The sequence below is a fragment of the Balaenoptera physalus genome (genome assembly GCF_965194825.1).
Source record: "Balaenoptera physalus genome assembly, chromosome: X".
NCBI classification, from domain to species: domain Eukaryota; kingdom Metazoa; phylum Chordata; class Mammalia; order Artiodactyla; family Balaenopteridae; genus Balaenoptera; species Balaenoptera physalus.
Window position 1 is genome coordinate 104987713 of NC_138903.1, and position 24129 is coordinate 105011841.

A 24129-nucleotide genomic window follows, 5' to 3' on the forward strand; every position below is an offset into this window, starting at 1 on the left:
AAAGGAATAGAGCCACAGAATCTTAGAATTAGACGGGTGCAGAACTCTCTTCCCAGCCAACACAGTAATCTCGTCTACAGTGTCCCTAACAAGTGGCCATTTTACCCCAACTCTTAACATTTCCAGTGACAAGGAGTTCCCCACATCGTAAAACAACCCATTCCACCTTTAAGTCGCTCTTTGTTTGTCTGTTTTGTTTTGTTTTTTTGCCACACCATGCGGCTTGCAGGATCTTGGTTCCCCAACCAGGGATTGAGCCCAGGGCCCCAGCAGAGAAAGCACAGAGTCCTAACCACTGGACCACCAGGGAATTCCCAAGCAGCTCATATTTTAGAAAGTTGTTTCTTGTTCAGCTGAAGTCTACCTTCGTGACACTTCTACCAGCTGGTGTTGATTCCATATAGAATGTCTTATTCTCTTCCACCTGACAGCCCTTCAATTATGAAAACAGTCATGATGGCCCTCCTTCACCCAAAGCTCTTCCCCAGTTAAATCTCTCTCATTCATTCAGCCATTTCTCATATGACATGATTTGCAGGTACTTCACTTTCCTGACTGCATTCTTTGAATATGTTCCAGTTTGTTAATGTCCTCTTAAACATGGCATCCAGAAGTAAGCACAAAGCTCTATGGGCAGAGAATGGACTTGAGGACACGGGGAGGGGGAAGGGTAAGCTGGGACAAAGTGAGAGAGTAGCATGGACATATATACACTACCAAATGTAAAATAGGTAGCTAGTGGGAAGCAGCCACATAGCACAGGGAGATCAGCTCGGTGCTTTGTGACCACCTAGAGGGGTGGGATAGGGAGGGTGGGAGGGAGACGAAAGAGGGAGGAGATATGGGGATATATGTATATGTACAGCTGATTCACTTTGTTATAAAGCAGAAACTAACACACCATTGTAAAGCAATTATACTCCAATAAAGATGTTTAAAAATATATATACAAAAATATATATATATATATATATATACAATAAAATAAAATGGATAACCAACAAGGACCTACTGTATAGCACAGGGAAGTCTGCTCAATAGTCTGTAACAAACTGGGAAAAAAATTTGAAAAAGAATAGATACATGTATATGTATAGCTGAATCACTTTGTTGTACACCTGAAACTAACACAACATTGTTAATCAACTGTACTCCAATATAAAATAAAAAGTTAAAAAAACAAAAACTTGGGGGGGGGAAAAAAAGCTCTATGGGTGGACCAGCAGAGGCCCCAATGGGACTAAAAGTCCCCCGATCTGTTCATGACCATCATCTTGACCCAACTCAAGACTCATTAGCATTTTTTGGCATTGCCAACTCACAGTCAAGTAAGACCCTCAGTTCTTTTTCACACATGCTCTAGCTCCTTATCCTTAAATGTCCTGCACTAAATAGAGCATTAGAAACTTTTATTGTGGTCCTTCCCATTTTCTAAGCCTGAGTTTATTCTGGACTTTAGCCCTTCTGACTCAGTTCCTAGAGGTTTGAGATACTCTTTGGTCTTTGCCCTTGGAAGTCTAGCCCTCACTGTGTCATCTATATATGTACTTTAAACATTTGAGCTCATCAGAGGATAACCTGGAAGGGCATTTAATTTATTAGATATCTCTCCCTTTTGAATTTCTCACTGGAATTTTTCCAAATTGTACAGGTCTGAATTTTATCTTGGGAATCTCTCACCCTCCTGAGCTATCTTTCTGTTTGGAGCTTGGCCAAGAGATCATATTTACCTTTTCTCTGGTCCTTCTGAAGTCTAACACACACACACTCCACAGGTTAGTTAACCTATCTGACTATGCCGAGCATTCTTTTGTTTGACAGATCCAGACCAGTCAGTCTTGGTCAGTTTCCCTTAGATTCTTGTCACTTTTACTTTGCTAACCAGATCTTCCTTATTTATTATCAGGATTAAGCCTAGTTTAGCAATTTACCTCATTGCTCTTCAGTGTTCTGAGAAGTGTAATTATCAGCAAGAGAGTAAAGAATTTATCCAGTGTGTTGCTATCAGAATAATGAAACCTACAGCAGATATTCAGATGGCTTTTGTCCCTGATCAACATTTCTAGTCTAGGTGATGGCTTTATGAAGTACTATTCATAGCTTTTATCTATCTAGGCAATCTCTAGGTATGCTTCCACAATGACAATCACTTTCATCTCTCCCTTTCATTTTCATGGAATGCTTTTCACCCTCCCACCAGTGAATTGTTCTCCTTCTATATGGTATCTCTCTGAACCAGGTTTACCCTTCCTTTTCCTGATGCCAGTCAGAAGTCCCATTCCATCAAGTTTGAACAATACCTATAAAGTTGTGTTTTCTTGCTTGTATTGACATTTTACATTCACTTTATTACCCATACTCTGGGTGTGTTAGTACATAGATAACTGAGGCCTTAAGTATCATTTCTGACCCTCTTCCTTGTTTTTTCTGAGAGTTACTAGGCACTGCCTTAGCTTTAGTTTCTCTTTCTTAATTATACATGTATTCTACACAACTTCCAGAACACAACAGTTACTAACACAGAGCTCCCACTATGTCTCACTGGAGGAATTTGTTTTTGATGAATTGACTAGCCATATATCATTATCAACATCATTATCATTGACATTGTCTCTATTTCCCTGGACTCTTGCTACTGGTTTCTTTTTTTTTTTCCTTTTTTTTCTTTTGACTTTTTCATTTTTTTAACTTTCAGAAATAAAAATGTTGCCCCCAAAAAACCAGTATAAAGAATTTCCATGTATCCTTCACTCAGCTGCTCCAAATGTTAACATCTTACGTAACTGCTGTAACTAAAAGTACTATTGGTAGACTATTATTAACTAATCTACAGATATGTATCCAAATTTCAATAGTACCATCAATGTCCTTTTTCTGGTCCAGGATCCAATCCAGGATCACACATTGCATTAACCTGTCATTCTCCTTAGTCTCCTTTAATCTGTGACAGTTCCTCAGTCTTTGTCTTTCATGACCTTGACACTTTTGAGAACATCTGACTCCTTGAGGTACACCTGATCATTGGCAACCAGGAGAGCTCCAGCTCACAGTAGATTTAGCAAAATACCAAGTCATGACATGGACTCGCTTTTAAATGTATTTCATCTTCAGTAAAACTACACTTAAGCACCCAAAGACTGAAAAGGGACAAATTCTATGTAATTATTTGATCATCTTTTTGTGGAGAGAGAGAAATCTAACAGAACAATAAATGTGGAGGTGCTTGAAACAGTAAAAGACCTTTGGACTAGAATATGGTAGGGACATCATGCTCAAAGGGAGTAGCAGATGTGGCCAATGAAAGGTAGAAAAAGGTACATAAGTGATGGTAAGGTGGGTCAGAGTAATTAATATTTGAATAAAAATGCATTCATCAGAATGTCAAGAGTTCAGACTAGAAAGGTTTTGAATTGTATTTTGAAATGCATTCTAAAACCCACCTCCCTCTAAACAAAATGCTCCAGAGATTTTTTGTTTTAGCTGTTCATTCTCTCACCAGTAGAGGTAGAGGATTGGCTACCGCTTTCAGAGAACACACTCTGTCACTGAAATTGCACAGCAAGGTCATTTCTGTATCCAGCTGCATTTCTATTATAATCAGCTAACAAGAGCATAGCGGCCTCTCGAGAATACAGGTCAAAGATAGCCCCCAGGATCAACAAAGCTGGAGTGAAAATTTCTCTTCTTTGAACACTTGCTGTGTGTGCTCAACACTTCAGATTGCTGGGGTTCTTGGGAAGACTAAGAAATTGCAAAGTATACTTAGAGGAAGGACCTGACATTCCTGGAGGAATCCTAGAATTGGGTCCTTTAACGGGCAGATCTGGAGAAGGTGGGAGAGGGCAAGATAGTAAAGTGAGGGGTATGCCACCTATGTTTCCAGTGTGCTGGGTACCTAGGGCTCAGCTGCAGTTGGAGTTTTCAACAGTTATCCTTACTTTTATAAACATGGTTGTCATTACTTACACAGGATTTGTGATGACACTCTCAGCTCCTGTTCTGAATCTGAGGGAGTGCACTCAAGCTAACAAGTAGGTTTTTAAGGACATGTGTGGCAAATGCTCCCCCAGTGCAGAGATTAAGGGACTCAGTAAGCACTTGTCCCTTGACACAATGGGTGTCAATCTAGTTCTACTGATTCCTCTAAACCTTTCTGGAGTTCAGGAATCTACTCAATTCAAGAGCACTTTACCTGGGGTCCAGGACCCCAAATACCAATCTAATTCACACGACCTCTTAACCTTAACGGTATAACCTCTATCTTTGGCTTCTGGCTAAAATAATTTCCCCACCCCCTACCGAGTTCTTTGGACTCTCCTCTGCCAATTCCCGGCAAGATCTCTGTTAAACTGCATTTGCAAACCGGGGTCCGGGGCACGCTGACAGTGTCCCAGCTCTGCTGTTCCCCAGTTTCCTCTATAGCTTCACCCGTCAAGCTCCAGGGCAGTGCTAGGTCTAGGGTGAGAACAGTGAGGCACTTGCCTTGGCACCAAATGTAAGCGGGAGCTAAACAGCTCAGTAATCAAGACGAATGATTATTTTAATGCACTATTTTTAAATATCAAAAGGAATACAAAAATCCATGATGAACAACGTTTCGAAATTTATAATAAAGACAGGCTCCCATCTTGCACTTGTAGGGTCCTGCCTCACTTGCCTCACCCTCATTCCAGCCCTGGGGCTCCAAGTAAACTTTATTTACAAAAACAGGCGACCGGCCAGAGCGCCATACTTTGCCTACACGAATCTTTTTTTAAAATATTGCATTAAATATTATTTGTCTTGACTACCAAGTTTGGGAGAGGGATGTTTGTCTGTTCTTTGGAGTCCCCTTAAATATCGCGCCTCACCCTTGTCCGGGCGCGTCGTGACCTCTCGCTCCCTCTGCGCCCCCAGGCCTCCCCCAGGGTCCCGCGTCCGGGCCGGGTACTCTCTGGGGCCGCCCCTTCCTCGGGCCGGGTCAGGCGCTGCGGGCGAGCCGGGGCGACGCCGAGGGCGGCCGGTGCCCGACTCCACGGCTCCTCCCTCCGCGCGCTGAGCCATTCAGCGGCCCCGGCGCCCGCCCCCGACGCCGGCCGCCCGGGCGCCGGCCTCCCCTATATAAATCGGCCATTTGCTTCGCTCCGCCCCAGAGCCCCGGAGTCCAAGCCGGTTTCTCGCTGTTCCCGCAGTCGCCCGCCTCCTCTTTCCTTCCAACATGACAGATGCCGCCGTGTCCTTCGCCAAGGACTTCCTGGCAGGTGGAGTGGCCGCGGCCATCTCCAAGACCGCCGTAGCGCCCATCGAGCGGGTCAAGCTGCTGCTGCAGGTACGTCCCGGAATCCGAGAGCCCGATCAGGAAGTGGGGGGAGGGGGTCGCGCGGGAAGCGGTGCCCCAGGGCCTGGGGAGAACGAACCCTCCGGACCAGTCCAGGGAAGTGGCAGCGTGGGAGCAGGGGTGGCCGCAGGGTCGGACCAAAAGGCAGACTTGAGGGAGATGCTTTAGTGACCTGAAGTTCAGGATCTAGGAAAGGGTCAGGGGCGGAGGGTCGGGGGAGGAAGCCCAGGGCCTGGGCATCCCGGAGGCAGCGAATTCGGATGGGACAGCCCGGGGGTGACTGGCTCCCGGGCCTGGAGGTCAAGGGCTAAGCCTGCAAGCCGGCACTGAAAAGAGGAACACCTGCCCTTACCGAAGACCTCAAGGTCGCGGCAAGGAGATAGCAGCCCCGTGGAGGCCGTGCGGCCGGTGGAGCTGCCTCGCAGCCGGCCGCCGCGCTCCGATCTAGCCGGGCCGGAAGCCGGCGCCGGGAAGCGCGTGTCCCTTCTGCGTCCTCCCCCGCGCAGCCGCCGGCGCGTCCCCGCGGCCTGGCGTCCTGCGCGGCGCGCTCTCCCGCTCTGGCTCTAGAGGGCGCGCCTGCACGGGCGTAGGGGTGGTGGCCCACGGGTCACCTCCAGGAGAGGAGGGGGGCCAGAGCGGGAGGGAAGCCGCTCCGGGGACCCTGAGGCGTAGGCCACGGTCACCAAGGTGACTGCGCCCGACGTGAGCCTCGCCCTGATGCTTCTGAACCTGGGTCTGAGGTAATGACTTTTCTCCCAGGCCTAAAGGTCACGGGTCCGCTTGAGGGTGCCTCCTCCCCACCCAAAGGGATGGAGGCTTAATGCTTCTAAGGGTGCAGATCACCTCTTCCACCTGTGACAGCGTCAGAGGTTTGCGGGGTGGGGGGGATGTCCAGCCTGTGTGACATAGAAGACTAGATTTGGGGAAAGCGGGAGCCAGCTAACCTTAAGGGTGTCCATTGAGATGATATATTCTCTTCCTTTTTCCCTCCTCCGTGGTTATAACTCTCCCTGTTGGCCTTCTCCTTGTCTGTCAGGTGCAGCATGCCAGCAAGCAAATCACTGCAGATAAGCAATACAAGGGCATCATAGACTGCGTGGTTCGTATCCCCAAGGAGCAGGGAGTCCTGTCCTTCTGGCGTGGTAACCTGGCCAATGTCATCAGATACTTCCCCACCCAGGCTCTCAACTTTGCCTTCAAAGATAAATACAAGCAGATCTTCCTGGGTGGTGTGGACAAGAGGACCCAGTTTTGGCGCTACTTCGCAGGGAATCTGGCATCAGGTGGTGCCGCTGGGGCCACATCGTTGTGTTTTGTGTACCCTCTTGACTTTGCCCGTACTCGTCTAGCAGCCGATGTGGGCAAAGCTGGAGCTGAAAGGGAATTCAGAGGCCTTGGTGACTGCCTGGTTAAGATCTACAAATCTGACGGGATTAAGGGCCTGTACCAAGGCTTTAACGTGTCTGTGCAGGGTATTATCATCTACCGAGCTGCCTACTTCGGTATCTATGACACTGCGAAGGGTAAGTTTGCTGTGTGCTTCAAAACTGTGTTCTCATGAGATCATTTATAAGATCGTCGTGCCATCCTAATTTTCCAGGAGCCAGAGATTTCTTTGTAATTGCTGAAGGAAGCCAAGGTCACCCAGTACAGCCCTTTGTGTACAGATGAGATGTTGGGGATGAGGGGACGTGGCAGACAATGAGTCAGGAGGACTCCGCTTTCTGGTAAAAGTGTCTCTTTCCTATCCTCAGGAATGCTTCCAGATCCCAAGAATACGCATATCTTCATCAGCTGGATGATCGCACAGTCCGTCACAGCGGTGGCTGGGTTGACTTCCTATCCATTTGACACAGTGCGTCGCCGCATGATGATGCAGTCAGGGCGCAAAGGAAGTAAGTTCCGCTTGAGCAGAAGACGAAGATGTGGGCATGGAGCATGGGCACAAACTAGCCATGCCTGTCTTTGAAAATGGCAATCTGTTGAGATCGCAGATGGGGTTGGTTGGTCTGTGTCTACTGCACAGTTGCCTTTGAGTGGGCCCTTTGGGTGCTTATGCCCAAGAGGCTTCCATGGTATTAGAGGTTAAGACCAGCGGGTAATCTACGTATCTCTGTTGTTCTCTAGTCACCAGATTAAGATTTCAGTATTGCCCACACTAATGTGTCAGTGTTGGATTTTTAAAAACTGACATTAGCTCTTAGAGGTGGGGCTCTGGTTTAGTCTAGTTAAACCTAAGGATTTTTCATCAGCCTCAGGTCACCAGCTCCTTGTCTTTGTCCTTTGCAGCGGATATCATGTACACAGGCACACTTGACTGCTGGAGGAAGATTGCTCGTGACGAAGGAGGCAAAGCCTTTTTCAAGGGCGCGTGGTCCAATGTCCTCAGAGGCATGGGTGGTGCTTTTGTGCTTGTCTTGTATGATGAAATCAAGAAGTTCACATAAGTTATTTCCTAGTTTTTCTTCTTCTGTGAACAGGCATGTTGTATTATATAACATATCTTGAGCATTCCTGACAGACTGTTGGCTGTCTATTTATCAATGGCAACTATTTACTGGTTGAAAATGGGAAGCAATAATATTCACCTGACCAGTTTTCTCTTAAAGCCATTTCCATGACGATGATGGGACCCAATTATGTTTTTTATTTTAGTCACTCCTGATAAAATAACAAATTTGAAGAAATAAAAAATACCTGAAATATAATTTTGTTTGTGGTTTATTTTCATATAAAAGTACATTTTATAATTTAGTAAGTGCTACGTTTGAGTAAAATGCTACATGTTTAATAAATGCTACAGTATCTCCTGAGATGAAGAGCTTCTAAAACCAACCTTCAGCCATCCACTTAGCAAAGAATAGCTCAGTCGTGTGACCCATCAACATTCCCAATACATTAGCAAAGTGAAATTCAGACCCAAAGCATCCAAAAAACCATTGGTCCATTGCCTGCGGACAGTCATAGCTGATGAGCTTTCTCTAAAAAGTACTATGTACCCACCTTTCCTATCTTGTGGTTATTAATCAAGAAATATAAGCTGAATTGTTCACTTTAGAATGGTGGTTCTATGAATTTCACCTCATTTCAACAGAAGTATTGTAAAATATAAGGTGGTAACAGCTAGCAACTTTTGTCCAGTTGCTTTCCCTCATCTATCTTCACCTGTCTCAAGTCATTTTAATTTAATCCTGTTCAAAGCAGAGGATTAGAGCTGGCATAGTTACGCGGTGCTGAGATGGCAGTGCTGTTAAAGATTACGGAGAGAGCTGCCACGACCTCAAAACTCATTTTACAAAGAGGAGATGGAGCATCTGCATCTTGCCTAACATGCAAATAAGCCTAGTCAATGGAGGACATTTGTTTTTTTTTTGGATAAACCCTTACTTGGGATCCATGTGTGTTTGCAATTTCTGTAGCTCTTGATAAGGCCTCAGAAATCCAGTGGATCTTACCTGTAACATGAGATTTGTATGAAGAATAAAGCACCATGGCTGTCAAGCCACAACATTTCAAAGTAGAAAGTGATAGGTGGTCCACGTGCACAGGTAAAACATTCCTGAGGAACATCTCACACACTGGCATGTTTAAGTGCCACTCACAGACAGGGTCTGCATCACAGGCATTGGTGCCCAGGGGATCGTAGAGTTTGTTATGTGCCCCCTGGCCAAGCACCTTAATTGTATAGCTTAGTTGTTGAGAACTCTTCACAGTGTATACATATCGAATCGTCAAGTTGTATACCTTAAATATATACAGTGGTTACATGTAAAAGGTGTGGTAATAAAGTTGTTAAAAAATCCAGGCATCAGGCCTGGATTCTGCCACTTACTCTGCTGTTGGGTAAGTTACTTAATTTCTCTAAGCCCCAGTTTTCCTCATCTATAAAATGAGAATAATAATAATGCCTGCCTCCGAGGATTGTTTCAAGGATTAAAGAATTTATGCAAAGCACCTACCATAGAACATACATAATAAATACTCTATAAATGGCAACTGTGATAATCATTAAAAGACAGTTAAGATTTCAGGGACTCCAGAATCGGAAGTACCTAGATTTGAATCCTGGCTCTGCTGCTGATTTAGCTGTATGGCCTTGGGCGAGTCACTTATCCTGGGTCTCAGTTTCCTCACCTGTAAAGTGGGGATTTAATAGTGCTAGCCATATTTCCTAGGGGTGTTGGGAGTGAGGGTTAAGTAACATAAAGCATGTAGAGCAATCAATATGGCGCCCGGCATCTAGTAAGCACTCTGATGTGAGTTTTTCATAATCAGACACCCATTTTGTTGAATGAAGATCTGCCCAAGCAGAGAACTACTTAAAAATGAATTCAAATCCACTTTTCTTTCTCTGCAACAGCCTACACATACTATTTTTTGCAGAATTTATATAAAATAAACTTCAGCTTAGGTCTTTTTCAGAGAATTTGTTCCTGAAAGGGGATAAGAGGCTCTCCACTTAGGGCTGCAAACCACAATACAAGAGAACCCAAGCCCCCTTTATGGTTATTACAATGGATGTGGACTCACTGAGCTGGCAGCTATTAAAATAAACCTAGGACCGAGCATTAATGATCAGAAAGAAAGAAGTGGTGCTTCCTACAATTGGGTGGCTGACAGATGAGGTGTTTTTTTTTCTCTCTCTCTTTCTATTCTTGTTGTTCAATGATTTTTGAAATTTAATTTAAAGACAAAGTGGTTTTAATCTCTCCAAGCTGTGCAGGATAGTGCTATAGAATTCATTATGTCCATTATGCTCATGCGAACATTGATGGTACACAATCTTAGCAACCCCCTAATTTATGCCGTTGTTTTGTTACTATTCAAAGCCTAACAGCATCCGTGAAGCCTGATTCCAGGTGAGAGAGCCAGAATACAGGTCAGCTCGCACACAGCCGTGCTCCCCATTCCAGGGGCCACTCCGCTCAGTCACTGAAGGCAGTGTGCTCCGGGTGCTCCAACCGCTGGAGAAAGAAACCAGGGGTGTCTCCCCACAGGGGCAGTTGTCGTGGATGGTAAGTCATTTAAGCCATTATTTTTGTATTAAAAGAGATGCGGATATGTTAGAGAGTCTATTGCACAATTTGAATGTGTTTTAAAGCTGCAAAGAGAGTTCTTGTGTATAGAGGACCATTTCTGGCACTGCCCTCAGACCCCAGGGGGAAACCTTTCAGCCTTCTCTGCCATTATGGACACTCCAGTAGAAAAAATCTTAAAGTATTGCTGTACCGGATGCTAGATTTTCAAGCGTCCGTGTTCCTGTGGTAAATTTCATTTCTCCTGTGAAGTTCGTGAGCATAGTATTTCTAATTTGTTTTTTAGGTTTTCAACACAGTTAATATCTGTACATGGTCATCAAAGTTGAACAGTAAAGAAAAGATATAAAATGAAAAGCAAACATTTCCCTGTCCTCCCTCTCCCATCCCTAATCCCCCTCCTCAAAAGTAACCATTATGAACAGTTTCTTGTCTATCCATCCAAAAAAAAAAATGTAATGCATCTTGTTGTAAGAGTAGCTGATTTGTTTTTATCTGAATCATATTCTGACTGCTTGGATTCAAAATGGCATGATTCTTTTAGACCGGTGTCAGACTGTGGGCATGAGGACTCAGACGCTGTCAGAGGCAGGAGGGTAGGGAAAGGGTCGCTTCTGGACCCTGAGCAAGGATTTCTAAGTGTGACCCTTTATTAAAACCTTAAAAGGAACTCAGTACTTTCCTTTGCGCTTTTAGCTTTTGTCGCTGAGTGACCCGGGGGCAAGTCACTTTTCACATCACAACCTTAATTTCTCCTCTAAAGTCCTTCCAGTTTAGATGTTCTCTGGGTCCATCATTTTTACATAAAGCAGAATCTGTGAAAGGACTGGGATTAGGTGATTGAATCCTTCCCGAGAACATTTTGAAATATCTAACACAGTCGTAAGTGAATAGTCTCTGACTCAGAACAGTCATTTGCAGACTGTGTGGGAGGGTTGGCGTTGGCAAATAAAATTACGATTGTAAAGATTTACATTAATTTCGGGACCAAGAAGCTGAGCAACAAAATTACAGCTCAGAGTTTGGGTCAAAGGTGGTCTGATTTACCTCAAAATAATTAACTTCAGTCTTTTCAGAGCCTCATTTTATTATGTGTAATGTGCACTTCGGTATGCAGGTGGAGATTTATTGGAACAACAAATATTGGATGCTACAATTTCTGGACACACACAAAAATGCCTTGCAGTCCACTCAAAATGTTTGGAGAAGCTTTCCCATCATTTCAGCCATTATTTGCTTTAAGTGCAGGTGAACAAGTTCAGATGCATGGTGTTCTTCTTAGCCAAAGGCTTAAAAGAGCCTTCGGTATCCTGGCAACAAATATAAACAATGTTCAAGTGACAGACTGGGCAGTATTTTCACTGTTCCCTCTTCGGAGACACAACTGAGTGACATGAAAAGAGTATTAATCCATGGTTTTTCCATGACTGTCAGTCGAGGAGGGGTCTCATTTTGATGGTGAGCGTCCATCCTGGGATTTCGTTTCCTTGTGTGACTTTTGTAACGCAGGGAGGAAATTTAGCACTGTTGAGATTTCAGGGAACTTGTGGGATCTAATCTCCCGACATGTTTCACCGTCCCTAATGTTTTCACTCCCACAGCAGAGATAGTTGTGGCCATAAAGACATAACCAGGGCAAAGTCTGTGCTAGACCACTCTTGACAGATCAACTTCTGAGGGCCTCGTGTTTGGGAGTGAAAAGGGAAAGTCTTCCATCTAAATGAGCTTCCAAGGCCCTGCTGGGCGAGGAGCAAATGTACCCCCTCATGGCAGAGAGACATGCCGCGAACCTAATGGTGCCTCAGCCTCGGAGCCGCCCCTTGCACGGGCCCCTTTCCAGCCCTGGGAGGCACCGTGGCAACATATTCATTTGGTCATCTGGTTTTGTAAAATGTTCAAAAGATATGTTCGTGTTTTTTAAAAGAGGGCACCCAGATTATATATAATTATATAAACTGATATCCCCACAAAACCTGCATCTATTCCTGCTGGTGGAGCTGGAATAGATAAAGGAATCTGGAGGCAGCCCTGTACATCAGGCACAGGCGTCACCCAGGTCTGGGACTTCCTTGTCACCTGGTCTCCCCACTGCTCCCCATCTTCCCACTCAGGACTCGCTCATGAGACTCTTTTGGACTAGAGGTCTCATTTTCAAATACCAAACTTTCTCACTTGACAGCTGTGCAATTTTTTTTTTTTTTGGCCTTACCACTCAGCATGCAGGATCTTAGTTCCCCGACCAGGGATCAAACCCGTGCTCCCTGCAGTGGAAGCACAGAGTCCTAACCACTGGACTTCCAGGGACTTCCCCACAGCTATCCAATTTTTACTTAACTGCTTCGTGCCTCAGTTTCCCCATCTGCCATTAGTGGATAACAACAGTACTTACCTCATAGGAATAGTGTGACGATTAGCAAGGTTAATATGTGTAAAGTGCTTAGAACAATGTGGGCACCTGCTTTACACAGTTTTGCTATTATTATGACTGTTATTGTTTTATTGGAATGCTTTAAATGATTTTTGTTTCATTCATGGGAGACTGATGTAATGGATTTATCCCTGACCTACAGATTTCTGAAACAGTCTCAAGAAAATGCCACATGTCCTATAGACAGTGAATCACACACACACACACACACACACACACACATGAACAAAGAAAAGGTTGTAAAGAAAGAAAAGGACACTTGGAGTGGACTGAATAGAAACATGGTTATAGTGGTAATCCTGAACTCTAAGTTAGAGCACTTATTTTACAACACTGACTATTCAAGGGAGCAAAGGCCAAAAATAAATCCATCCTGTCTCATACCCAGACCCCACTGCCCTGCTGGCCCAGGGGCACTATGTGATCACCGGGGTTCCCTTTGCTCTTGTAGTATTTCAAGGAATCCATGAGGTCCCGGCCTGATTACCCAAGTCTATGACGTGACTCCCTAGGGAAAGAAGCTGCTGGGGAGAGGCAACACACCAAGACCTTTGGAAGCAAAAGATCTTCTTTCACTCTTGCAATTAAGTTCAGGAATCAGGAGTCCCTTTGTTACGAAATTTGAGCCTTGTAGTGGGCTTACCCTAGAAGTGAAGGTCAGGGGGTAAAAGTGCTTGCACTTCTGGGTAAAAGCATGCTGTTTGCCAATTAGGATTTAAAAGCTCGAGTTTGGCCATTGAAATTGTAATCCCACTTCAGCTCCATGTTTCTCTGTCTGTCTTGGGTCACATCACACCTCATCATGGGTTAGTGCCTCAGTTTGTCCACCAGGAAGATTGGGAATCAACTTTTCTTGTTTGGGTTACAATACCGTTTGGTTTCTTTTTTTAAAATTTTTATTGAAATGTAGTTGATTTACAGTGTTGTGTTAGTTTCAGGTGTACAGTAAAGTGATTCAGTTATACACACACACATATATATTTTTTTTTACAGAATCAGATACAATATCATTTCTTAAGTCTTCTACCGAGGACTGTGGCCCTTTTCAGAATTTCTAGATCTAGACACATTGGATTGTTAAGCTTGCTTCTGCTGATTAAACAATCGATACAACCAAATACCATGATTTCTCTAAAACTACAGAATCAGGATCATAGCTAATTATCTTGACCTCCTATATGTCAATGTTGTGCTAAGCACTTCGCATGGATTAACTCTCCTGACCCTCTCAACAGCCCTGAGAGGTAGGTATTGTTATTAGCTCCATTTTACAGCTGATGAAACTGAGGCTTAAAGAGGTAAGGTAACGTACTCTGAACTGTCCTTGACTTTCAAAGAGAACTTCAAGGCTATCCTGTCCAACTACTTATTTTCAGTCATAAAATATATTAAAATATGAAAGCTGGCTAGTTTCAACAATAGACAAAATCCACCTGACAAATATTCAATTAAATAGAAATTGTGATAACCAAAGCACTGTTTACAGAGTTCATTTTTAGAGTATGGGTTATTTACTATTCCAGCCAATTTAAGAATTATTGTTTAAGAATAATTACTTGAACCTAAAGCTACATTTGATTTTATTCAAGTTTCCCTAGCTTTTTCAGGACAGACCCTCCTTTTAAATTTATTTATTTTATTCATTTTATTTTTGGCTGCGTTGGGTCTTCGTTGCTGTGCATGGGCTTTCTCTAGTTGCGGCGAGAGGGGGCTACTCTTTGTGGGGTGTGCGGGCTTCTCTTGTTGCAGAGCACGGGCTCTAGGCGCGCAGGCTTCAGTAGTTGTGGCATGCGGGCTCAGTAGTTGTGGCACACGGGCTCAGTAGTTGTGGCACACGGGCTCAGTAGTTGTGGCGCATAGGCTCAGTGGTTGTGGCTCATGGGCTTAGTCGTTCCATGGCATGTGGGATCTTCCCGGACCAGGGCTCGAACCCGTGTCCCCTGTAGTGGCAGGCAGATTCTTAACCACTGCACCACCAGGGAAGCCCCCAGACCCTCCTTTTAAAAGGAGGCTCTTAGCAAGGAACGCTGAGCCCCCTTCTGATGTTATTTGCCTGAGGCTGGGGTTATTGGGTTATTGGGCCATTGGGTAAGGCCCAACCCAACTAACACAACCACATGACCACTTGGTGTTTGGCGCCCCCTCACCTCTTGCCAGGGTTAGGGGTTGGGAGGGGCCATCTCAGCAAAATGCTGACACCCGGGCGTTGGTCTGTTTTAGCTGATTGCACCAGCTATGGAGAGACAGTAACTTGTGCCTCTTGTCCTGCTACTTCTGCTCATGCTCCAAAGTCCCAAACCAAGCTGCTTGCCATTGCCTCACCAGGCATTCACGTTCATATTTCTAAGCTTTGCTGTACTATTATGTGGACTACAGAAAAACGCTCAACCTAACAGTTGTGAGTTATGTTTTATTCGGGGACCTTACTGAGGACTGCATCCGGGGAGACAGCCTCTCAGACAGCTCAGAGAGCTCTGAGGAACTGTTCCAAAGAGGCAAGGGAGGAGCCAGGATATATAGGAGTTTTTGCTGGAAAAAAAACTGTGGTCGAACATCAAAAGATTACTGCTAATCACAAAAACATGCACCTCAAGTTAATGATTTTAGCGCTTTTCTATGTATGGGAAGATGCAAGAATCTGGGCTTATTGAAATCATTCCTTAGATATGCATCTTAACTATCTATAGCCAGTATCCTGTTTTTCTCCTTTCTGAATTCCCCTCAGGGTGCGCCGTGTTGGGCTGGGGGTGCAGCTGCAGTGGCTTCTGGCCTGATGGCGAGCAACATTCTTTGTTTACTAGAATGGCAGGCGGGTTTTGTCCGCAGTTACCCCCCGCCCCCTGCCCTGGCCCACCTGCCCTTCCCTACCTCTCTGTCAAGGCACGGTCCTTCAGGACCCAGGTGCCATCACGCCTTTTTCTGCAAGCCTTCCCAGACTCCACTAGCCAGTGCTCGCTGCCCTTTCCTTTGAACTGCTAAAGTAGTCTACTTATGTCAGCTCCATGAGCCAAGGAATTTTGTCTGTTCAATTCATGGTTGTATCCCCAGTGCCTAGAACAGTGCCCGGCACATAGTAGTTATTCAAGAAATTATTAAGCAAATGAATTATAATGTTTGTGTCATTGTATGATGACTAAGTATTTACTTGTCTGTCTCCATTAGGGGCTGTCTTGTTCCTCTTTACATTCCTAACATGGAGCAGAGAACTTAATACAGAGCGGATGTGTGGTAAATGTCCATTGGAGGGAGAAATGAATGAGAGGATGAATGAATGAACATGTAAACTGTGCTCCCGCAGGAGTGAATATTGGCTGGATCCAGCATCTTGCTCCCTGGGAACAACTCTGCAGTAATAAATTGCACAGGGCCTTCTTGATTGGCATCTATTGTTTGCCCAGCTCCTGGGCTTAGAGGGAGGCTCTGGATATAGCAGGGGTTTGGAAATCACCGGGTTCCCATACTGCTGCTATACTGTCCATGCTAGAGCCAGGGTCTTAGAAACCCCCCTCCCCAAATCTGTGTGAAAAATAGGTGTGACTCCACAGCAAGTCCTCCTAGCAACCTGTGGACATATGCTGCCTATTCAATCACGAACCCCAAACACGGATCCCTCCATATAGTAAGTGCTTGATGGGTATCTGGTTGTGATGGTGACAATGCTGAACACTGACTGTCACACAAGATGACTCAGGCCACTCCAAGGGGAGAGGAATAGGCATGTTACTGGGGCACCTGAGGACGCTGCCATCAGAGCTGTACCGACTGCACACCCACGTGACTTATTAGGGCTGATTAGGCCAGACATACTCCTGTGCCTGGGCCTGATGTTCCCAGCCTCTAAGACAGACCCAGCCACAGAAAGCCGATGAGAACCCTAGAGTGAATGTGACCCTCTTTGATCTGCTCTGAAGGCAAGTGGGTTTGCTCTCTCTCTCTTGAAGGTGGGTGGGAAGCCCCCAGGGATTTGCTCTCTTATTGCTCACCCATTGTCATTTCTAGAGCTTTTTATTGTGGGCCAGACACTCTTCTAATTGTGTATGGATTCTCTCATTTAATCCTTTCAGCTGCTTTATGATGCAGGTGCTATGATTACCATTTTCCAGATGTGGATAACTGAGGCAAGCCATATATATATATAGCACCTGCAGCTGAAAACCCTGAAAGCAGAGGCCCCCCACTTAAGAGAGGGCCAGGAAGCACTGCAGGATTATGTGGTTCCTGGAAAATGACCAGGGAGATCCGATGAAGGAGAGTGGTCTGCAGCATCAGGAGAGGCCTTGGTGTAGTGGTTAGAAGATGGCTCTGCCTCTTTCCAGCTGTGAGGCCAGGCGGTGGACAAGGTGCTAAGTTCTCAGTGCCTCAGCTTGCTCAGCTGTAAAATGGGGTCAAAAAGAGCACTGTAGTGCGGATTAAATGAGTCAGTACTTGCGAGGCGCATGGAACAGAGCTTGGCACAGAGTATGTGCTTAAGTGTTAAATGACGGCGGGGCTCTCTGGAGACCGCCAGCCTCGTCCCTTGAGGTGCTGGTTTTTTCAAGGGAAACGTTGTAGGGGGCGCTCTCGGCATGTTAGCTACAATAGTCTTTGCTGCGGACGGGGAGTGGGGGAAGAGTAGCAGAGGGAGATGTCCCCTCCCGCCACGGGGGCGACTGAAGGCAACTACCTAGGAGAGAGGAGGGCCGGGCACACCCTGAGGGGAAAACGCGGCTGCTGTGGGCATGATGGCGACTGAAAGCCGCTGGAAGCGCAAGGCTGGATGAGAGATACAGGCTAGGAGACCCGCCGCGCAGCCGCCGCCGCCAATGGCGAACTCGCCTCGCAGGGCTCAGCCGCCTCCTCGCAGCTGCCTGCAGAGGGCGCGCTGCTTCTCTGCTCGGCCCGGCGCTGCTGCCCGGCGGCTGGGAGTGCGGCGCCCTAAACGCAGGCAGCTCTCCAACCATCTCGGGCCAGCCCACCTCCTCCAAGAAGCCTGCTCTGACCACTGCGACCACAGTCTTCCTCCCCTGATCCCCTAAAGCATCATCCGCGCTTGCATAATTTAGAACTCGGATATGTGCTGGCTGGTTCGCTGTGTCAGATGTATTGGGAAGTCTTGGCTTCACAACATATCATACCTTGTATTTCTCCCCCGCACCACACGCGGCCCCTGGCGCACCGGTAGCCACATAGCGAGTGCCCAGCGAACACTTGACTTGCCTCTACGAGGTCCCGCTGTAATGACTCCCCAGGGAGACTCTCAGGGTCCCTGATGTCACAGAGCCCAGGGTTGGCAGAAGAGGCGCCTAGCGGGATGCCTGCATGGCCTCCCTTGACACCTGAGCGTTCACTAACCGGGTGGGACTGGTATAGCCCACCTCCAGAGGCAGTGCCTTGTGCAGAGGAAGCCTGTCTGCAGGGAAGCCCACGGACATGGAAACATTTGCCGAGCCCGGGCTTCAGTGCAGAGTCCTGTGCTGGGCACCCAGGACACAGATATAAACAGGGTGCTTGCCCTCATGGGAGGCAGCGTGGAAAAATGGAAACAAGAGATGGAGAGTCAGAAAATTCCCACATGCTAGCTGCGTGACCTTGGGCACATCGTGTTGCCTCTCCGAGCCTCAGTGTCTTCATAACGTATCTCTAAGAGGGTCTGGAGTGGGGTGGAGTAGGGGTGATCAACGTCTACTGTAGCCAGACCTATAATGTTTCCATTTTCATGAGAAGAATATATTTGTTTATTGAGTAATTTATATTACATTTTTAAGTCAAAAAAATTAAGTGGAAGTGGTAGTGTTTTGTGACAATCAAATGATAAAATATTTATGAAAGCTTTTTGTTGAATCGAAGAGGCTCCACAAAGGTTCATCACTTTTTCCACTGCTAAAAATACGTAGTAGGCACTCGGGTAAATGCATCTCGAGGAGGATGAAAATGTTTCCCAGGTGATGAGGTGAACAGTTAACTCAAGGTTACAAGATCCATACATAAACATGGAAGTTAAGGATACAAGAAGGTCTGGCATGTGCCAAGTGACTTGTCCAGACACTTGAGTTATCCAGATGGTAAGTGTCGAATGAATGACTCCAGAAATCACTGTGGGTAGATGGTCAGGGGAGGCTCCACCACGGGCACAAGTCTCGAGATCAGCCTTGAGGATTGGATTGGATTTTGGTAAAGAAACACAGGGAAGACCATCTAGACAGAGGAATGGCCTGAGTAAAGGTGCGAGGCAGGAAGGAATGAATGGTTGGAAACTGCAAGTGCCAGCGGGTAGTTTTTTGCTATCGTATCCACAGTCCTTGGCATGTAGTAGGCTCTCAATAAGTATTTGTGGAGGGAAGGAAGGAAGGAAGGGGGGAGGGAGGGAGGAGAGAAAGGGAGGGAGGGAGATGAATTAATTTGGCCAAGTTGAGACCAAAGCTTCCCATGAATCACGAGTCAGGACAAGAGACAAACGGAGACTAGAGGGACACAGAGTTGTCTAACATCCCTGAGACTCATCTTCCCTTCTGATGATAATACTCACCTCGCAGGACTGTCCTGAAGATTCAATGACAGAGAGTGTGTAAAGTACCCGCGGCAACCCACAGGGACACTTGGTAGCCATTGTGATCATAGCCCTGAGGCTGGAGCAGATTTCGGAGGAGTGCTTTGTATACAGTAGTCCATCAGTCAGTATTTTTGGCTGAGAGGAAGTTTGGGGACTTTGAACTTTTTCCCTGTAGGCGGCGGGAACCTCATATGCAAAGTGGGGTGAGGTGTGGGCTGCAGGGCAGGAGGGGAGGAGGTGCAGGTGCGAGGCTGCTGTAACTGGGAGAGGATTAGGACAGGCTAGGGCGGTGGCAGTGGAAATGGAAAGAAAGGGATGATGGGAAGAGGAGAAGCAAGGGGACTTGTTATTTTTGAAAGGAGACTGCCTGGAAATGGCTGCAAACTAAAAGGGGAAACAGGGACTTCCCTGGTGGCGCAGTGGTTAAGAATCCGCCTGCCAATACAGGGGACACGGGTTCGAGCCCTGGTGCAGGAAGATCCCACATGCCGCGGAGCAACTAAGCCCATGCGCCACAACTACTGAGCCTGCGCTCTACAGCACGCGAGCCGCAACTACTGAGCCCTCGTGCCACAACTACTGAAGCCTGTGTGCCTAGAGCCCATGCTCCGCAACAAGAGAAGCCACCGCAATGAGAAGCCCGCGCATCCAACAAAGAGCAGCCCCTGCTCTCCGCAACTAGAGAAAGCCCGCGCACAGCAACGAAAACCCAACGCAGCCAAAAATAAATAAAAGTAAGTAAGTAAATAAATAAATAATAATAATAATAATAAATAAAAGGGGAGACAGGTATGAGGTCAGAAAGATGCAGAGACCTCCCAAGTGGGTTTCACTGCAAAGAGTGAGGATCCAAGTGCTTTCTGGACTCCTTTAACGAACTGAATCCACATTAGTTCAGAGAATGACTCTGGGATCAGAGAGGCCTAGGTTCAGATCCCAGCTCTACCACTTCTTAGCTCTATGTCCTAGGGCAAGCCACTTAACCTCCCTGAGCCTCAGTTTCCGCATCTGGAAAATGGGGAGAGTAATAACAGCACTCTCTGTGAGGTGTCACAGAGCAGTTGTGGCGTTTCAGTGAGATAATGTGTAAATGAGAGAGAGCCTAACAAACAGCACTCAATGAACGGTAGCTGGAGTCCTCGTTATTGTTAATAGTAACAATAAAGCAACGTGCTACATATTGAATATAGAAAAAACTTGGAAGACACAATGGCAGGTGCGTAGGAGGTGGGTTTTACCCTGAGTTGTTGAAGGTAAAGAGGCAGGAGTTGTGAGAGCAGAGTGGGGAGGGCATTCCAGGCAGAAGGAAAGAGCCGATGTCTTCAGAGTTGGCGGGTGACTTCACGCGGCTGGCTCGCCGGGTCTGCATTGGCAAGGACGGAGGCTGCTGCGATGGGGCCGGTGCAGCAGGACCTGCGGGCCAGGCATGGGAGGCAGCTGAGTCCTCACCTCAGCATGAAGAAGCCAGGGAAGTGATATGAGGGAGTGTCTCCAGTGATTATTGCTAGAGAAGTCCTCTTGGTCTCCAGCCTCAGCATGTTAGAAGAGGAAAGCAAATCCATGAGAGCAAGTGTATTAGTCAGGGTTCTCCAGAGAAACAGAATGTATACATAAAATAGGCATTGGCTCATGTGATTATGGAGGCCAAGAAGTCCCAAGACCTGCCATCTGCAAGCTGGTGGTGTAACTCAGTTGGAGTCTGAAGGCCTGGGAGCCAGGTGGCCTATGGCATAAGTCCAGGTCCAAGTCTAAAAGCCCAAGAACCAGGAGCAGCAATGTCTGAGGGAAGTAGAAGATGGATGAAGCAAAAAGAGCAGATTTGACTTTTTTCTGCCTTTTTGTTCTTTTGGGGTGGGGAGCCCTCAACAGACTGGATAATGCCCGCCTACATCGGGGAGGGTGACCGTCTTTACTTCTACAACCGAGTCAAATGCTGATCTCTTCCGGAGACACCCTGACAGACACACCCAGAAACAATGGGCATCCCTTAGCCTAGTTGACACAAAATTAACAACTGACAGCAAGCTAAGGAAGAGAAGGGCCCCAGGGCTCTCTCCCTGCAGGGGCAGCCCCGGTGGGACTAAACCGAGAGTATGGAATAAGGGAGTCAGAAAGTTTCTTTGCTCTGGACCCTAAACACGTATCTACAATTCCAAGGTGATGACCCAATGGGACCTAGAAGTCAGCTTCTACCCACAAAGCCCTCAGCTATCAGCTGCAAAATGCTCATCCCAGGTGGTACCTTCCCCACTCCCACCCCAGGGGTGGTAAACTGGCAGGAGGTTTTTGGCATTTTTTAACCCCAGGGCCTGGTCTAAGGCTTTCATTTCCATGCTGATTTTATAAGCAGATCTTTCTCAGGCCTTGACTCAGGGCCAGCTGAGCTGGGCTCATTTCCTGTCTGTGCAAATGGTATGCACCCATATAACCCTTGGTTACCTAGGCCCTTGGAGGGAAGCCTTGGCCTAAATAGCCCCGAACAAGAGACAATAGAAAAACCTTTTATATTTAGCTTTAGGGTATCATAAGTGATTTTTTGGCAGCACATTTCCCTTCCTAAATAGGGTTGGATTAGGCTAATATTAAAATGAACTTTGGACTTCCCTGGTGGCGCAGTGGTTAAGAATCCGCCTGCCAATGCAGGGGACAGGGGTTCGAGCCCTGGTCCGGGAAGACCCCACATGCCGCGGAGCAAATAAGCCCGTGCACCACAACTACTGAGACTGCTCTCTAGAGCCCGCGAGCCACAACTACTGAGCCCACGTGCCACAACTACTGAAGCCTGCATACCTAGAGCCCGCGCGCCGCAATAAGAGAAGCCACCGCAATGAGAAGCCCGCGCACCGCAACGAAGAGTAGACCCCGCTCGCCGCAACTAGAGAAAGCCCGCGCACAGCAACTAAGACCCAACGCAGCCAAAAATAAATAAATAAAATAAAAAATAAAATGAACTTTATGAGAGGCAGTACCTCAGAGTGCATAAAAGCCTTAATAGCACAGCGGTTACAGGTTCATAACCACACTGTCTGGTCACCACCACTTACTAGCTGTTTGTCTCTCTGAAGCTGAGTTTCTTCATCTGTAAAACGAAGAGAGCCAGAGTCCCTTCCTCCCTGGGTGTTTGTGAAGACTGCGTGAAATACAATGCATGTAAAGCACTTAGCCCCAGCCTGGCCCACAGAAGCATTCCGTAAGGGTGGTGGTCATAATGATCCTCACATTATTATTATTCTCCCAGCAGACCCGTTGGGCTTTGGAGAAAGGAAGCCGGCAGGTATCCCGGGGGACGGACATGTGAGGGAAAGTCAGACCAGGATTAAAGACTGTCAGCATACAATCCAGAAAAAACACTCCACACTAGAAAACTGACTGTGTCCACTCGTTATCCTGAAAACCACCAGAACCTGCTTTCTCGACCCTTGTTCTCAGACCTGTGCCAGTTCCTCAGCCGACTGAGGCCGGGGTGAGCAGGTGGTGCTGGCCGTCGACCAGCTGGACCCCGAGCCTGTTGGGAAGCACTTCTCTGTGCCCGGGGCGGGCCCAGCTGGGGACGGGTGCGTGTTTGCCAGGTGAATGGCTGTTATCCTCGCAGTCACCTTTGTCTGTGAAGAGGGGAGGAGGCCAAAGCGTGTGGAAGGAGGCCAAATCCCTTCTGCCTTGTGCGGGCCTCACCTGCCTCTGAACTCTTGTCATGTTAGCAGTTTCCTCATGGGACATGTTTGGAAAAAAAGACTAGAAAACATACAGGTTTTTTTCCTAGATAGGACATGGTAAAAAGACCTCTTGGAAATAACTATCACGGCTAAAGCCTGGCCTGTGTCCCAAGCCAGGAAGACAAATTGGTAAGTTCAGTCTTTATGTCCTGGTTCTTCCATTGCCCACAACCCAAAGCTCTTTGAACACGCCTTTGTGAGCCCTTTATTTCCCCATTTACATGTCTTCACGTTTGTCTCTCCCTCTTACGTCATTTATTTTTTGCAGAGGTAATATACAGGTAACATGTGTCTCTGATACCAAACTCACAAGGCATAAAGGGTTTGCAGTGGCAACGTGGTCGCCCTCCCACCACCGTTCCCTAACCACCCCCAGGTAATGTAATCTCTGTTCTCGCGTTCCGCCGGTCCCCTCCAGAGATCTCTATGAAGATGCAAGCATACATATGTCAGCACAAACGGTAGCATTCTTTTTTTTTTTTAATTTATTTATTTTTGGCTGCGTTGGGTCTTCGTTGCTGCGCGCGGGCTTTCTCTAGTTGCAGCGAGCAGGGGCTACTCTTCCTTGCGGTGCGCAGGCTTCTCATTGCAGTGGCTTCTCTTGTTGTGGTGCATGGGCTCTAGGCACGTGGGCTTCAGTAGTTGTGGCTCACGGGCTCAGTAGTTGTGGCACACGGGCTCTAGAGCGCAGGCTCAGTAGTTGTGGCGCACGGACTTAGTTGCTCCGTGACATGTGGGATCTTCCCAGACCAGGGCTCGAACCTGTGTCCCCTGCGTTGGCAGGCAGATTCTTAACCACTTCGCCACCAGAGAAGCCCCACAAACAGTAGCATTCTTACTCACGTTTGTATTCCCGGTGCCCAGCAGAGGGCCAAACACATAGGCCTTCCAAAAAAGTATGTTGGTTGCATGTTTGTTTGCTCCAAAGTTTGTTGCCCTCATCCCAGCCCTGTCCATACTGTCTGGTTGATGTCCCCACGGGCGTATCAGCAAGTTACCTGTTTGGGCTCGCGCCTCTGGCTGTACTTTCTCAGGACTGAGATTTACAAAGAGGCCACTGGGGCCCTGCTTACTATAAACGACTCATTATCTTTCACTTTAGAGCT

General features: G+C 46.9%; 3 protein-coding genes and 1 long non-coding RNA gene across 4 annotated transcripts in view; 2 read left to right on the forward strand and 2 right to left on the reverse strand.

Moving 5' to 3' along the window:
- Positions 1–4999, reverse strand: part of LOC309652060 (A-kinase anchor protein 17B-like) — a 148740-nt gene extending 143741 nt beyond the window's left edge. The window contains exon 1 of the mRNA XM_082445499.1: positions 4851–4999. The gene's annotated coding sequence lies outside the window, so the exon portion shown is untranslated. The remainder of the gene's footprint in view (positions 1–4850) is intronic.
- LOC309652119 overlaps positions 1–24129 on the forward strand; it is a 424346-nt gene that overhangs the window by 141871 nt on the left and 258346 nt on the right. The window lies entirely within an intron of this gene.
- SLC25A5 (solute carrier family 25 member 5) lies at positions 5174–8025 on the forward strand. The gene is made up of 4 exons (XM_082445590.1): positions 5174–5308; positions 6354–6840; positions 7072–7212; positions 7607–8025. Exons 1-4 carry the CDS (start codon positions 5198–5200, stop codon positions 7762–7764), a joined length of 897 nt encoding a protein of 298 aa, XP_082301716.1. The 5' UTR covers positions 5174–5197; the 3' UTR covers positions 7765–8025.
- Positions 7809–24129, reverse strand: part of STEEP1 (STING1 ER exit protein 1) — a 90151-nt gene continuing 73830 nt past the window's right edge. Inside the window, exon 9 of the transcript XR_014258557.1 lies at positions 7809–11663. The gene's annotated coding sequence lies outside the window, so the exon portion shown is untranslated. The remainder of the gene's footprint in view (positions 11664–24129) is intronic.